Here is a 13,219-nt window from a genome sequence, read left to right on the forward strand (position 1 = left end):
AACAAGAGTCTGTTAATGTGTTTGTGTTGAGCGTTACAAATGTATCCTCCAGTAAGACAAAAAACCTTCATCCTTTGTAAACATAGAGAGCCATCGTTTGTGTGAAAGATGTGGCGTAAGGAGGAAGAAGTAGAAACAGGACATGGAAAGTAGAACTGTGTCTCTCTATTCACAAACTGCACCTTGGTTTGATTGGACACTGCTCCTACTTGGTTCCTGTCCAATGAGCTCCTCTCGTGTCAGAACAGTGAATGCTGACCTCTGACCTCTTGGGAGGAAAATGGAAGAAAACCCCCTTTTTTTCCCCTCCACCTGTCTGATCAAATGCCTCTACGTATTCCCAAAGTTCCCGGAAAGTGTGACATGAGAGTCAAACAGTTTGCCGTCTGCCATCGAACTCCAGTGAAGAGTAGTAGAGAGAAGAAAATGCAGAGAGCTGGCCAAGGTCAAAGTCTTACCCTTCAGATCCGACTTACTCGGCGGTTGAGGTGAGGGTGCACAGCGGGGGTGTAGGGAGGTAGAGAGGGCCCAGGTTTGATCCCCCTGGTCCTCATGTAGGAGAGGAACTGGTCAGGGATCTCAGCCAGGACCTCCTTGGCCAGACGAGCCATACTGAGGATGTGATTCCCTCGCCGGTCCACATAGTCTCTGAACGGAACAAACTGGCGAGTGGAGGGGTGAAAGGAAAAGAGGAGAGGAGGAAAGAGGACAGGAAATGAGGAGTAGAGCGGAGAGAGGAGAGGAGGAAAGAGGACAGGAAATGAGGAGGAGAGCGGAGAGAGGAGAAGAGAGGAGAGGAGGAAAGAGGACAGGAGATGAGGAGTAGAGCAGAGAGAAGAGAGAAGAGGAGGAATGAAAGGAAAGGGGAGCACAGAGGAGTGGAGAGGAGTGGAGAGAAGAGTGTGTGTGTGTGTGTGTGTGTGGTTGAGCATGAAAGGGAAGAGGTGAGAGAGGGAGACAGTCATTCACACACATAGACCATTTCTATAAGGGATCTATGGAGACATTCTGCTGAATGTTCAGTTCTTCTTTCTGGGCGGCAGTGGAACAGGAGGGAAACCTCCGTACCTGAACAATGTCCCTCTCAGCGAATCGTCCCTGAGATGAGATCCTCTCCTCATCCCCATCCAGCTCAATCATTTCTGAGGAGAGAAACACATCCATGCCACGTCATAAACGCACATTCCCACGTCAACGTCGGCCGCCAAGTTTGACACCTACTGTACGTGTAATTTGTGTACGGTGTACAGCGGAGCCGCGGTAGCACGCTATTGGACGAGAGCCTTACATTTCCATGCGATGCTGCAATGCCAAATACAGCAGGAGTACACGGAATCACAGAGTGTGGTGCGTGAGGTGCATCGGCTGTCACTCGCACACTACTGCAGGGCGATGAGTGAGCGAAGCCAACGATGTGTGCAACAGGGACATCATGCTAACATGCGCACACATTTTTAAGGCCCACTGACTTTGCAGGCTAATCGCTCACAGGGAATTGGAATGGGAAAGACAAAGTGTACTGAGGGCTGTTATATAAATTGTAAATATCAATGTCTTTCCAACAAAAGTACAACCGAGAGATGAGGAATCCCTCATTTATTCATTTTCAGAATAGTTACTTTGATTCAGAAAAAAAATCAGATTTTCTATCAATAAACATCCACATACTATGGGGGTTTGGAAGCAAATTGGATCGGGGAGAGAGGCAGATGGAGAGAGCAGGAAAAGGACAGCTGGAGGATGAGAGGGGAAGAACATGTGGGACTACAGATAGGAAGTGTGGGAACGCAGGGAAAGGGATTGGTGGATGGAAAACCCACACATGAAAACACACACACAGCACACCCTCTTACCATCAAATTCCGCTGGTCCAACCCCTACAATTATAATCGACATAGGCAGAGAGGCAGCCTGAGGAGGGGACAGGAGACAGAAAAGATGCCTCACAATTCCTCCTAAGTGCTTCAAAGTCTATGGTTCTGTAAAGCTCCACAGACTGTGTCAGAGATCCATCAGTGATGCCTCTGTGGGGACTAATCCTAGAATGAGCGCTCTCTCTAACTTCATGCACCAGTCAGCCTGAGATGAGCCTGCTGGTGGTTTTCAATTGCAATTTTGTTTATTGAATTTCATTTGAGTGGCACGCCAAAGGCTGGAGAGAATGATAAATTGTTTTGTGATTCGTGTTTTTTTTTCTTCTGTGTTTCATAACTTTGTGTTGCTGGAACCTCATCTGGCCTCATATGAGGAATGGGAATGCTACTCTCAGCAGTCTTAGTAATCATCGTTCTCATATTAGACTCCACAATTACATTACACGGGAGAATTGGGCAACCAAAGAGCAAGGATTCGCAATATAAGATTCAGGACTGCTGAGCACTCCCATAACAATTAGTGAGGTACAATATTAGCCCCAATGCAACAATGAGCAATGCCCCTGTCTGTGCGCTCTCTCCATGGCACATCAAGGGAATCACAGCTGTATTAGAATTCTGTATCAGAGGGAAAGTTTGTACGTTTACGATGGACTCCTTGGTCTGCGCCATGTCAGTGATGACCCCGTCTGAGATGATGAGGAGGATGAAGTACTGGGAGCCGTCTCTGATAGCAGATGCATACCTAGGGTTGGGAGAGAGAATGAGAGGAAGAGAGATGGAGAGGGAGTGAGTGGTTGGTAAGATAAGATTCACACATAATCTTGTCTTCACAGACTACTGCGTGGCCAGCCCCGCCCCAAAATGCCTTTACTGTGAGAGCTGGAGACATATAAAGAAGATGTGCAGAGAGTCAACCTTGTTGTAGCAGAAGGTGTTCACACCTTCTGTTGCCCCAAACAATTCAGTGATTCTAATTGAGAGCAAAAGCTGTACAGCCACCAAATGAAATGCTTAGTGTAAAATTACACCTGACTCATTAAAACATTGCCTTACTGGGTCAGTTGGAGTACCCCAAGGAAGAGTATTAGTACCACTCCCTTTCTCAGGTGATTTGTCCTTACATCAGTTAAAACACTTGCACTCACTTGCACACTCGGTGGAATAGCAAAAAAACAAGCATACAAGCAGTCTGTTTTGACATTTAGTGTGACTTGTTACTGTGAAAATGGGTCTCCTGCGTGTTTTTCTGTCGCCCACACTAAAGAAACAGTCGTTGACCAATGGAGCGATTGACCAATGAAGCTATTCTTAGCGCAAGTGGGTGGACAGCTCCAAGAGAGAGATATGTGGGGCAGTGATCAGTGACGGGGGGGTGGGGGGAGCTTGTTACAGTCTATCTTGTTGATGACCGAACAAGGTCTCCCAATAGAGAACACCAAGTGGAGCATGGCGCCCTAAGACACTGAAAGACACTCAAAACCGGTTTACTTCTGCACGCCGGCCCCATTACTGGTCAACCATGTGGATTGGGCAATCGTTTTTCGACTGGTCAATATTAGAAGGCATATTTTTTTCAGCTATCGCTTGCCAATGTTGAATGCTTAATTCTGAGGAGACCACTGACTGCATTAGCAGTTTACTGTTGCAATATACAGTAAAGGGAATAATGCTGGAAGGCGCCAATATATCATCCTAATCTAATCTAATAATGTGAAGCCAGATTTTTTTCATATGAAGGCACCAGTGCACTGTTGGTTATCTAATCCAATGCCTGATTTTTCATCCAAGTTTCATCCATTGTGATGGTGGGAGTTGTGACATTCAACTGTTTTTATGTGTGGCTATTTTCTTCAACCTGTGTTTGAGAAAATTATTCTCTCTGATTGCCGCGACCTGAGTGGGGGCTCAATCGATCACAGAGAGACGGTGGTTACACACAAAGCCTAAAGGATTTACTCAAACTCCAAAGGCCAGGCGTGATCGTTACATGCGTTCATGCCACCAGAGTTAGTATTGATTCCACTGGGAGGGCAGAGCCATTAGCACATTTACTTTGATCTCCTCTCTTACCTGGGAGGTTCACAGGTCATAGTGGAGCTGGTCAGACTCGGACTGTGTCTAATAACGGACAATCGACCATTTAAAATAAATGGTTGATTGGTCGACTGGTCTTACAGTATGGGGCGAATTCATAAAGAATGGATTGCGGCCACAAATAGCACCATGAACTGCGTGTCATTTGCGCCCACTATGTGCTCCGTCTTAACGACCTATTCGCTTAAGATATTGCGCTAATGACATTCTAATGCAAACACGCCCATACGGTGCTGCAGCTGAGTGCAATTTGCTCCTGCATACATCCATGTATGCATGTGCTTGTGGACCTGTGTGTGTGTGTACACTCCATTTCCACGGGTTTATATATTTTCATATAATATATATTATTTATTGCATGGCTCTCTGAAATACTCGATTCTGATTAGACAATCGCACATTCTACATAGACATATAATGTATTGCCCTTAGCAGCTGTGAATATTGCTCTTGGCAGGTGAATTGTCAAGAAATAATCCACCGGTCAAGAGCAATATTCACCGCTGCTAAGGGCAATACATTAAACATGTCTATGGGCGACAGTTAAAAGTTGTTTGTTGAAAGTTTGAACATTGTCAACAATAACGGTCTGGCTGTTGTAGCCTATGTTCAATCTCTGAAAATGTCTGTTGCGCAAGTACACAGAACCATTTAAAATAAAAAAAAATAAAAAAAAGTGTAGTCTTATTAGAATGAATGTTGTTGGTAAGTAGCTGTGTAATAAGCAGGATAACATATGGCCAGCTGGTGATTATCGAAAAAGAAGATCCCTTCAGTGAGTTACAAAACCATCCGAACACACTGTCCGGCTCTTCTTTTTCGATAATCCCCGGCTGGCCATACGTTATCCCTTCCATGTTATACTATAACAGTGTGTGACCTACCTAGCCACGTGGTTGATGACAGGGGAGAAGTGGGTGGGTCCATAGAGACGCACAGACTTCAGGCTCTGGTAGTAGGCCTCCATCACCCCTTCAATCCCACTGCAGTATGGATTCTGGGGGTTTCCATTCTGCACAGACACAAAGATTACAAACATCCATCATCGCCTTGCACAATCCAGGTAGAAACTGTTTTTTTTGTCTAACTTCCACCCATCTGAGAATTCTTATTTAGAGTGCAATGAACGCCTGAACAGTAAACACTAGAAACATTATATGCTCTATTCTGGGACTTGGTCTGTAGCCTGTCATAATATGAATATGAAGAATACAAAACCAGAGGCACTGGTCAGCACAAGAAAAGTGACAAATCCATTATGAAGATATTGCTGCCGCACACACAGCACAGTGTTGTTCTCAGAACACAATATCAAAACTAATTTGGGACTCATCTCACCCCTGAACAAAATGCATTAGCCCAGCATCTTGGGAACAGACCACTGTGACCATGTCTGCTTGGCTGCCCATGAAGGTGGAACAGCCCCTCTTAGCTTTTTAAATGGAGCTTGTGTAATCCCGTCTCCAACGCTGGTTCTTTGCTCCCATGTGGCCTTACTCTTTAAAAGCTGACTCTGTAAATCCTTATTGCTTAGATTCATGCGTACGGGGCCTGTCTCTGGCTCCGGCCCCTCTGGGGGGAGTAGTACCCAACAGCTAAGCAGCTGTAATGGCTACCGAGGCCTCGGGCGCAACATCTGGATGGGACGTATAGAGGGAGAGGTCAGTTATGAGTGGCAGAAGGACAGGACTTAGCCTGGGCTGTGAGGGTGGCAGATCAGCATGGAGGAGGAGGAGGATGGAGATGGGGGATGGCGATGGAGGAGAAGAGGAGGAGGTGGCGTCTAACTCTCACCAGGGCAAACTCGTGTGAGACCCGTCCGTCCGGGGGCAGCTTGGCGCCAAAGCCCAGCGCGGGGAACATCTTGTCGCTGTCGTAGTCCTGGATGATCTCCCCCACGGCCCGCAGTGCCATGGCGTAGGCGTTGAGCTGGTAGGGGCTCATGTAATGGAGGGAGGTGGGCTGGGAGGGGTTACCTGACGCCGAAGAGATACGCGAAAACAGAGATCAGTCTTGCGCCGTTCCAACCCGTCCCCCTGGGGTATCATGCTACTGTACACTGAATCAAAGACAACCTGATGGCGTGGAAACTTAATAATTGTTAAAAGTTATAAAATATGAAAGTATATAAATATAAATATATATAAATATAAAAGTTCTAAACTTTGCACAACAAAGAGCAACAAGTCAACATTGCTGATACCAAATGGACAGAGAGATAAACAGAGGGACAGGTGAGACAGGTAGACAAATAAAACAGACAGACAGACAACAGATAGACACAGACAGACAACAGACATACACACAGGCGACAGACTCTCAGTCAGTCAGACACACAGACAGACGACAGACAGAAAGAAACACAGACAGACAACAGGGAGTCAGATACACAAACATACAACAGACAGACACACACACAGCCAGACAACAGACAGTCAGACACACAAACAGATGACAGACAGTCAGACACACACACACACACACACACACACACACACACAGACAGACGACAGTCAGACACACAGACAGATGTCAGACACAAATAGACAACAGACAGTCAGACACCCAGACAGAAACACACAGAGACAGACAGACAGACAGACAGACAGACAGACAGACAGACAGACAGACAGACAGACAGACAGACGACAGACAGACAGACAGACAGACAGTCAGACACACACAGACAACAGACAGACACACAGACGACTGTCAGACACACAGACAGGCAACAGACAGTCAGACCCAGACAGACGACAGTCAGACACAGAGACAGACAGACAGACAGACGACAGACAGACAGACAGACAGATGTCAGACACACAGATGACTGTCAGACACACAGACATACAACAGACAGTCAGACACAAAGACAACAGACAGTCAGACACACAGACCGACAACAGTCAGACACACAAACAGACAAAAAGGCTTGAGACTAAACAAGGGATCAAAGAGACAAAACAATCAGACGCATGCAGAAAAAAACAAACAGGCAAGTGAAACATAAAAACACATGTAAAAGCTGTTCTCAAGGAAGTGTAAAACACATGTAAAAGCTGTTCTCAAGGAAGTGTAAAACACATGTAAAAGCTGTTCTAAAGGAAGTGTAAAACACATGTAAAAGCTGTTCTAACTGAAACACACGTGTAAAGGCTGTTCTAAAGGAAGTGTGTAAAGTCACTGACAAGGGCAAAGAGCTAGTTCAGACATTTACCATTTGAGGCGGTGAAATCAATTGCCACCGTGAAATTAATCTGAGTCCTGCGAGAGAAAAATCAAATCACAGTGGAATGTTGCATTTTAAATCATGCAAGATTAGATCACAGTGTGATTAAAAGCAAGTGATCTAAAGCGGCAGTTGATAGGGGAGTTACCAACATCTATCCCCTCCAATGAGAGCAGGCTGATGCTAATTCTGAGTGGCTCCATCCTCCACACCACATTAGAAATGCAAGCGAGCCTGGCAGTTGGTGGAGAGATTCTAATGGAATAACCGAGAGCCACTTTGCTTCCAGTCAAGTAGCGAAGATTAAGAGTTTAAGTAGAACATTTGCGGTACAAGGCTCCCTGGAGAGCGTGGGAGAGGAAGTGAAGCTAAGTTCACATACTGTCCAACAGCCAAGGCGGTTTTAAGCCGTTTTAGTAGGCCCTATGGAATTTGATTGTTTGTGACTGCAGACTGCAGATTCGTTTCAAGAATCAACCTGCCAAATCTTAACGACAAAACACAATTTCATTCTCAAATTAGCGCTTGTCACAGCTGATGCGTGAAAACCCGGCATAAAAGTCCATTCACAATGTTTCGGAACTTACCCTCCCTTGATGTAGTCCAGGAAGGAGAGCTCTGTGTCCACCAGGCATGACAACAGGGTCACCTGACAAGAGAACAGGAGGCACGCTGTCGAATATAAAGTACTGTACCCACTGCTGTAAACATACAACACTGTGATACAGTTGGTATGCTGTTATTTCAAACTCATGACGGTCTTTAAAATTACACTTCCATAGTCCTACTAAAATCATTGACTGCGGTGAGTGCCAAAAAGAAACAGAGAGGCACTCATACGGCTAAAGAGAATGGCATCAGGAGACTGTGAAAGGTAGATGGCCTTCTTAAGCTGAGTGGAGCTGCATATCGACTCACCGTTCCCGAGTTGAGGTATTTCTTCTTCTTCTTCCCTTTCTTCTTGGGGTTTAGTACCTGCGGAGAATATTGCCCTTTTCACTCCAGTGCATCCCATTGATCTCTAGTTGAAAACAAAAGCTCAGAAACCAAGTGATCCTGACTCAGAGACTGGCTCCTTTCATCAATCAAATTGACTGTGCAATGACGGCGATGAGAGCAGAGATCATTATCAGACTCCGCAGTACCCAAAGGAGGTACACTGTCCAAAAAGAGCCCCTGCAGCAGAAGTATAGGTCATTCTTTGTCTTCCTATCGCTCAGTGGCCTTACTCAGTCTGTCTGCTCATCAGTAGGTGCTACAAACCTGACTTCATTTTTCTCTCCAGATGTACGTCTGACTCCCTTTAGGCTCATAAAGAAGAGTGTGGGGCCCCCTGACAAACCCTGGAGATCAACAGCCTGTATCAAGTCAACAGAATGCACTACAAGAGGTAAAAGGCTTCACATATGCTATATTTGTGTGTGTGTGTGTGTGTGTGTGTGTGTGTGTGTGTGTGTGTGTGTGTGTGTGTGTGTGTGTGTGTGTAGGGAGCTGTGTGAGAGGTACGTATGTGAGTACGTGTGTGTGTGTGTGTGTGTGTGTGTGTGTGTGTGTGTGCGTGTGTGCGTGCGTGCGTGTGTGTGTGTGTGTGTGAGTGTGTGTGTGTGTGTGTGTGTGTCTGTGTGTGTGTCACTATCAAGTGACAGTCTCACCTCATAGACATGGAACTGTGACTGGCTTCTGCACATGTGCCGGTAGCTGGTGCTGAACTCTCCTATGAAGTCATGACTGGAGACAAAACACACCAATAAGCTTCCTTCCACCTGGGAAACACCCTCCATTAATATGTTAGGAGTTTCCAGTGGCTAAAAAAAACACATTTGATTCTCTAATTGTTGTCTCTAATAGTTGTTAACTGACTCATATAATCACTTGACATACACTGCCTATACAGTAAATTAATAATTCACCCCCTTGGACTTTTTCAAATGTATTGTGTTACAACATGGATCAAATCGAATCAAAATGGATTTAATTTATTTTTTTGTCATTGATAAATACGTAAAAGTACTATAGTAAATGGAAATGGTCTTATATCCTTCACCTGATTGGTGCTTTTCAAGAACCTTGTCCTGTTTGGACTTGGTTTGGCTTTCATGGTGTAGTCCTAATTTGGGAATGCACTATTTTCTTAGTTTCAAAGCAAAGGGAGTGAATACTTATGCAATCAATTATTTACCGTCTTTTTATTTCTAATGAATTTAGAAAAATGTTGATTTATTTTTTCACTTTCACATTATAGTAGAGTACTTTATCAGTGACAAATAAAACAAATTAAATACATTTTGATTCCATGTTGTAACACAAAGAAATGTGAAAAAGCGTAATGGGTTAAACTCAGTATAAATACCCCCCACCGCAACATCAAACTGCTTTTCAGTGACTTAGCTGGCTAAAAAGAGGTGAGAGGTGGTTATGTTCGTTGGCAAGTCAGAGGACCTGAGATCAAACCCAGCGTGGGCAAGTGGGGGGTGGAAGCGATACTAGCAACACTAACACACTAACACATGTGAAACAAGGGGGGTGAATACTTCTCATAGCCACTGTATAAATCCAGGGCTCAGAATGAGAGATGGAGAGATGGAGAGAAGGAGAGAAGGAGAGAGTGAGCACTCACCCTCCATCTCTGTCCCAGTCGTACACTTCTACCTTTATGCTTCTGTGGGGAGGAGGGAAATTCCATTAGAAACAAGCCCTAGGAATAGAGTATTGTATTTGTAACCGAGAGGGGCTTGCACTCAGAGAGTGCAGACCTCCGCCCCTGTCCCCCCCCCCCCTCAACTGCTCTCCCCCTTCCACGTCCCGTCCCCCCTCCCTCTACCTTTCCTCTACCTTTCCTCCCACCTCCCACCACCACCTCTCATGTGCTGTGCTCTCCTACTGGCTTTTTGAATTGGTTACTGTAGCACCACCTGTAGTTTCCTCTTTCTGCTTGACATCTTTCCTCTCCAATTACCAAAACGTTGCTAGTCTGCAGACAGTAGTTTACAAGATGTACATTTGAGATGGGAGTTATACAGCCAATGACATGTTAAATCTATAGTCTATTTATATAGTTTTCTATGAAGTCAATCATTTTAATGTGCACTTTATTTTCATCCACCTGAAAGTGTCTGCAGTTTACTTTGAATGCTTGAAGTTTACATTATCGTTTAAAGTCGCACAGAAATGAAAAAAGCATTCTGTCCCATTTTGGTTGACATAATTGGTCATAGTGTTCACCTATTCAACGATGTATGCCAAAAAATTACAAAATTCTACTTTTGTTGTAATCTTATATCAAAGTATATAATTTCTTACTTCCTGGAAAATGGTAGGTCACGTGCAATTATGACACCAGGTACCTTAGATTTTAGGCCAATAATCTCACGACATCCACCCTGTCAATCAAAACGTCAACTACTCTGCAGCCTCAAGTGTTGAATATCCCGCCCGCTCGATAACGTTCCAATGAAATTCATCTAAATGTATGTCCTGCCCTTGCAGCCCGTTTCAGGCGGAAATACGTCAAAGTACAGAAGCAAGATGTTCTCCAACTTCCCTTTCGGTGCGACTTTAAATGCAAGTTGAGACACTAGTCTATATAACAGGTGTCACGGTGTGCTTGTATTGCCTTTACGCTCACTTGCCCATGCTGGGTTCGATCTTTTGCCGTACAGAAATCATCACACTTCACACTAACAGATAATATACATAAAGCATTAAACATGGTACAGAATGATACAGAATGCATCGCTTCAACTATCCATATGAATGAGAAATATAACGTTGTGGTGCATTCCATTTGTCTCGGGAGGTGCGAGTGGGAACTGGCAATGGTCACTCCCGAGGTGAGCGTTCCAGTTGCAACAGCTGATCATGTTATCAACAGCTAACTAATAGCTCTAGCCTTTGTTAGCAAACAAGTTGATAATGCACTAAGTGGTATTGCGTGCACAAAACACCATTATCAGCAATAGCTTTAGCAGCTTGTTTGTCGCTCTCTACACTGCAGCCAGTAGTCTCGTCAGGCGCAAGGCGAAATTTAAATATTGCTGATTTAAATAATAACACTGCTGCAGCATCATCTTCCATCCACCGGACGGAAAAATTATGGTAGGCGGGCTCTAGAGTTCAACCTTCCAGATCAAGTTGAAAAAGTAAATAGACACCAGCCTGTTGACACGAGCATAACTGATCATGGCTGGATCATGGATGTATTATAAGAAGTGGATAAGGCATGCAAAGATGGCGGCCCATTCAATCCAATGAAAGTTGCTCAGTGGCGCATGAAGCAAGCCCCCATGGCCAGGAACAGCCAGTTTTTGGCATAGTGGCCAAGCTCGGTATTGCAAGTGGCGCCAAGAACCTGAAACCTATGAGTAAACTGAAACCTAAATCCCCCACTACACTGAAGTTACAGTAATATGGGTACTATAGAGCCACCTATGAATGAATCATGGTCAAAATGTAACGGTGAGTTCCTTGGCCCATGCTGCACCCCTCCACCGAGTGTCATGCATATCGGGCCGGTAGTTTTTGTTTAATCCTGTCCGCCTACAGACACACACACAGACAGACAGACAGACAGACAGGGGCGAAAACATTACCTTCCGCCCTGCGGGGCTTTGCCCCTGGGGCGGAGGTAAAAAACAATTAGGTAGCTGATTAAGAATGTGTCTACTTAAAAGGAGAGCTGCTCATCTGTGTAAGAGGATGATTGTGGCTCTGTGCAGGCTGCGCTCAGACAGGGAGGGGGTCCGATATTGAGATTCAGCATCATAAAAAGATCACAAGATACAATGGGGGCTGAAGAGTGGAACTTCAGCTGCACTTGGAAATATGCTTCCAAATGTGTGTGGTGAAGATTATTAATGATTATTCATAAGCGGTGACGGCTTTGACTGATGTGTGTTATGTCGTGGGGCTGAGCCCTGGGGGGCGCTGTGAGCCGGACCAGCTGGTCCCTCATACGGTGGATCGACTTTTACAATAACGACGGATTGGATTTATTGAACTCTACCTTTCCACCTGGGCTCAAAACGCTTTGAGTTACCGCATTCACAATCACACAGGGACTGATTCCTCTCACCTACCGTAGCTAGTGGGATCATTTAGAGTTTAACACACTGATGGGTTCAATAATGTGGAGGATGTTTTCACCAACTTCATTTTAATTGTTTGTGTGAAAAACACAAATACAACAAAGAACTATTTGACTATTTGTGAGCAGAGGTCAGAATGCGGGTAGTTTCTTCTTCCATATTCATAAATGAGTATGCATCATACACAAGTGGACTGTGCAGGCGTGCTACAGTACCTGTCATAGTCTCCGTTACACAGGGCCCTGGCAGGGATCTTGAAGGCCTGCCACACGGGGTCCAGAGTATTCTTCACCACCTCCGTCTTATGGCAGATAGTAAAGCTGTCACACACGCACACACACACAAATGCACGCGCGCGCACACACACACACACACACACACACACACACACACACACACACACACACACACACACACACACACACACACACACACACAGTTAAAGCATAGTATTCAGTAAATTGTTAGAATGCAGTTACCAGCTAAAATATGACTCCCCCTGCAGCAACAACAACAACTCCCTGTTTTAGTAATGTCATGAGGCAGAGAGGCTCTTTCTGGCTGGGCCGTCCTGCTGCTCTGGCCCCAAGCTAAGCTGATGCTGCACAATAGGAGAACATGTTAAAGTGCAAGACATGGAAGTCGGCTCCTATAATAGGATCCGCTGGGCAAAGAACCGTTCCCCTGACCCAACCACCCACTTCCCTTCCGCACTCCCACCTACAGTCTGCGCTTAGTTAACTCACATTCTCCCTTTTCTTTCTCATCTCCTCTTACTCCCCTTTCTCCTACACGCCTCCCTCTAATCTCCACCCTCCCCCCCCCCATCTCCTTTTTCTTTCTGTTGTCTGCGGGGGCGGAGCACGCTCCAGGGCACATTCATCAAGTACTACAGACGGCCATTATGTAACATGAAAGATGCAGTTTAGCCGATA

The 13,219-nt window shown here is 45.3% G+C and overlaps 1 protein-coding gene across 1 annotated transcript in view; it reads right to left on the reverse strand.

The window, feature by feature from the left end:
• Positions 1-461: 461 nt before the first annotated feature.
• LOC311319661 (copine-8-like) overlaps positions 462-13,219 on the reverse strand; it is a gene marked incomplete at both ends in the record, with an annotated part of 43,934 nt that continues 31,176 nt past the window's right edge. Inside the window, 12 exons of the mRNA XM_084451257.1 lie at positions 462-662; positions 1,069-1,142; positions 1,854-1,911; positions 2,517-2,619; positions 4,856-4,983; positions 5,766-5,947; positions 7,189-7,235; positions 7,788-7,849; positions 8,119-8,175; positions 8,853-8,928; positions 9,818-9,859; positions 12,500-12,604. Coding sequence (XP_084307383.1) covers positions 462-662; positions 1,069-1,142; positions 1,854-1,911; positions 2,517-2,619; positions 4,856-4,983; positions 5,766-5,947; positions 7,189-7,235; positions 7,788-7,849; positions 8,119-8,175; positions 8,853-8,928; positions 9,818-9,859; positions 12,500-12,604 — 1,135 coding nt within the window. The remainder of the gene's footprint in view (positions 663-1,068; positions 1,143-1,853; positions 1,912-2,516; positions 2,620-4,855; positions 4,984-5,765; positions 5,948-7,188; positions 7,236-7,787; positions 7,850-8,118; positions 8,176-8,852; positions 8,929-9,817; positions 9,860-12,499; positions 12,605-13,219) is intronic.

The sequence above is a fragment of the Borostomias antarcticus genome, assembly GCF_949987555.1.
Source record: "Borostomias antarcticus genome assembly, chromosome: 16".
Lineage (NCBI taxonomy): Eukaryota > Metazoa > Chordata > Actinopteri > Stomiiformes > Stomiidae > Borostomias > Borostomias antarcticus.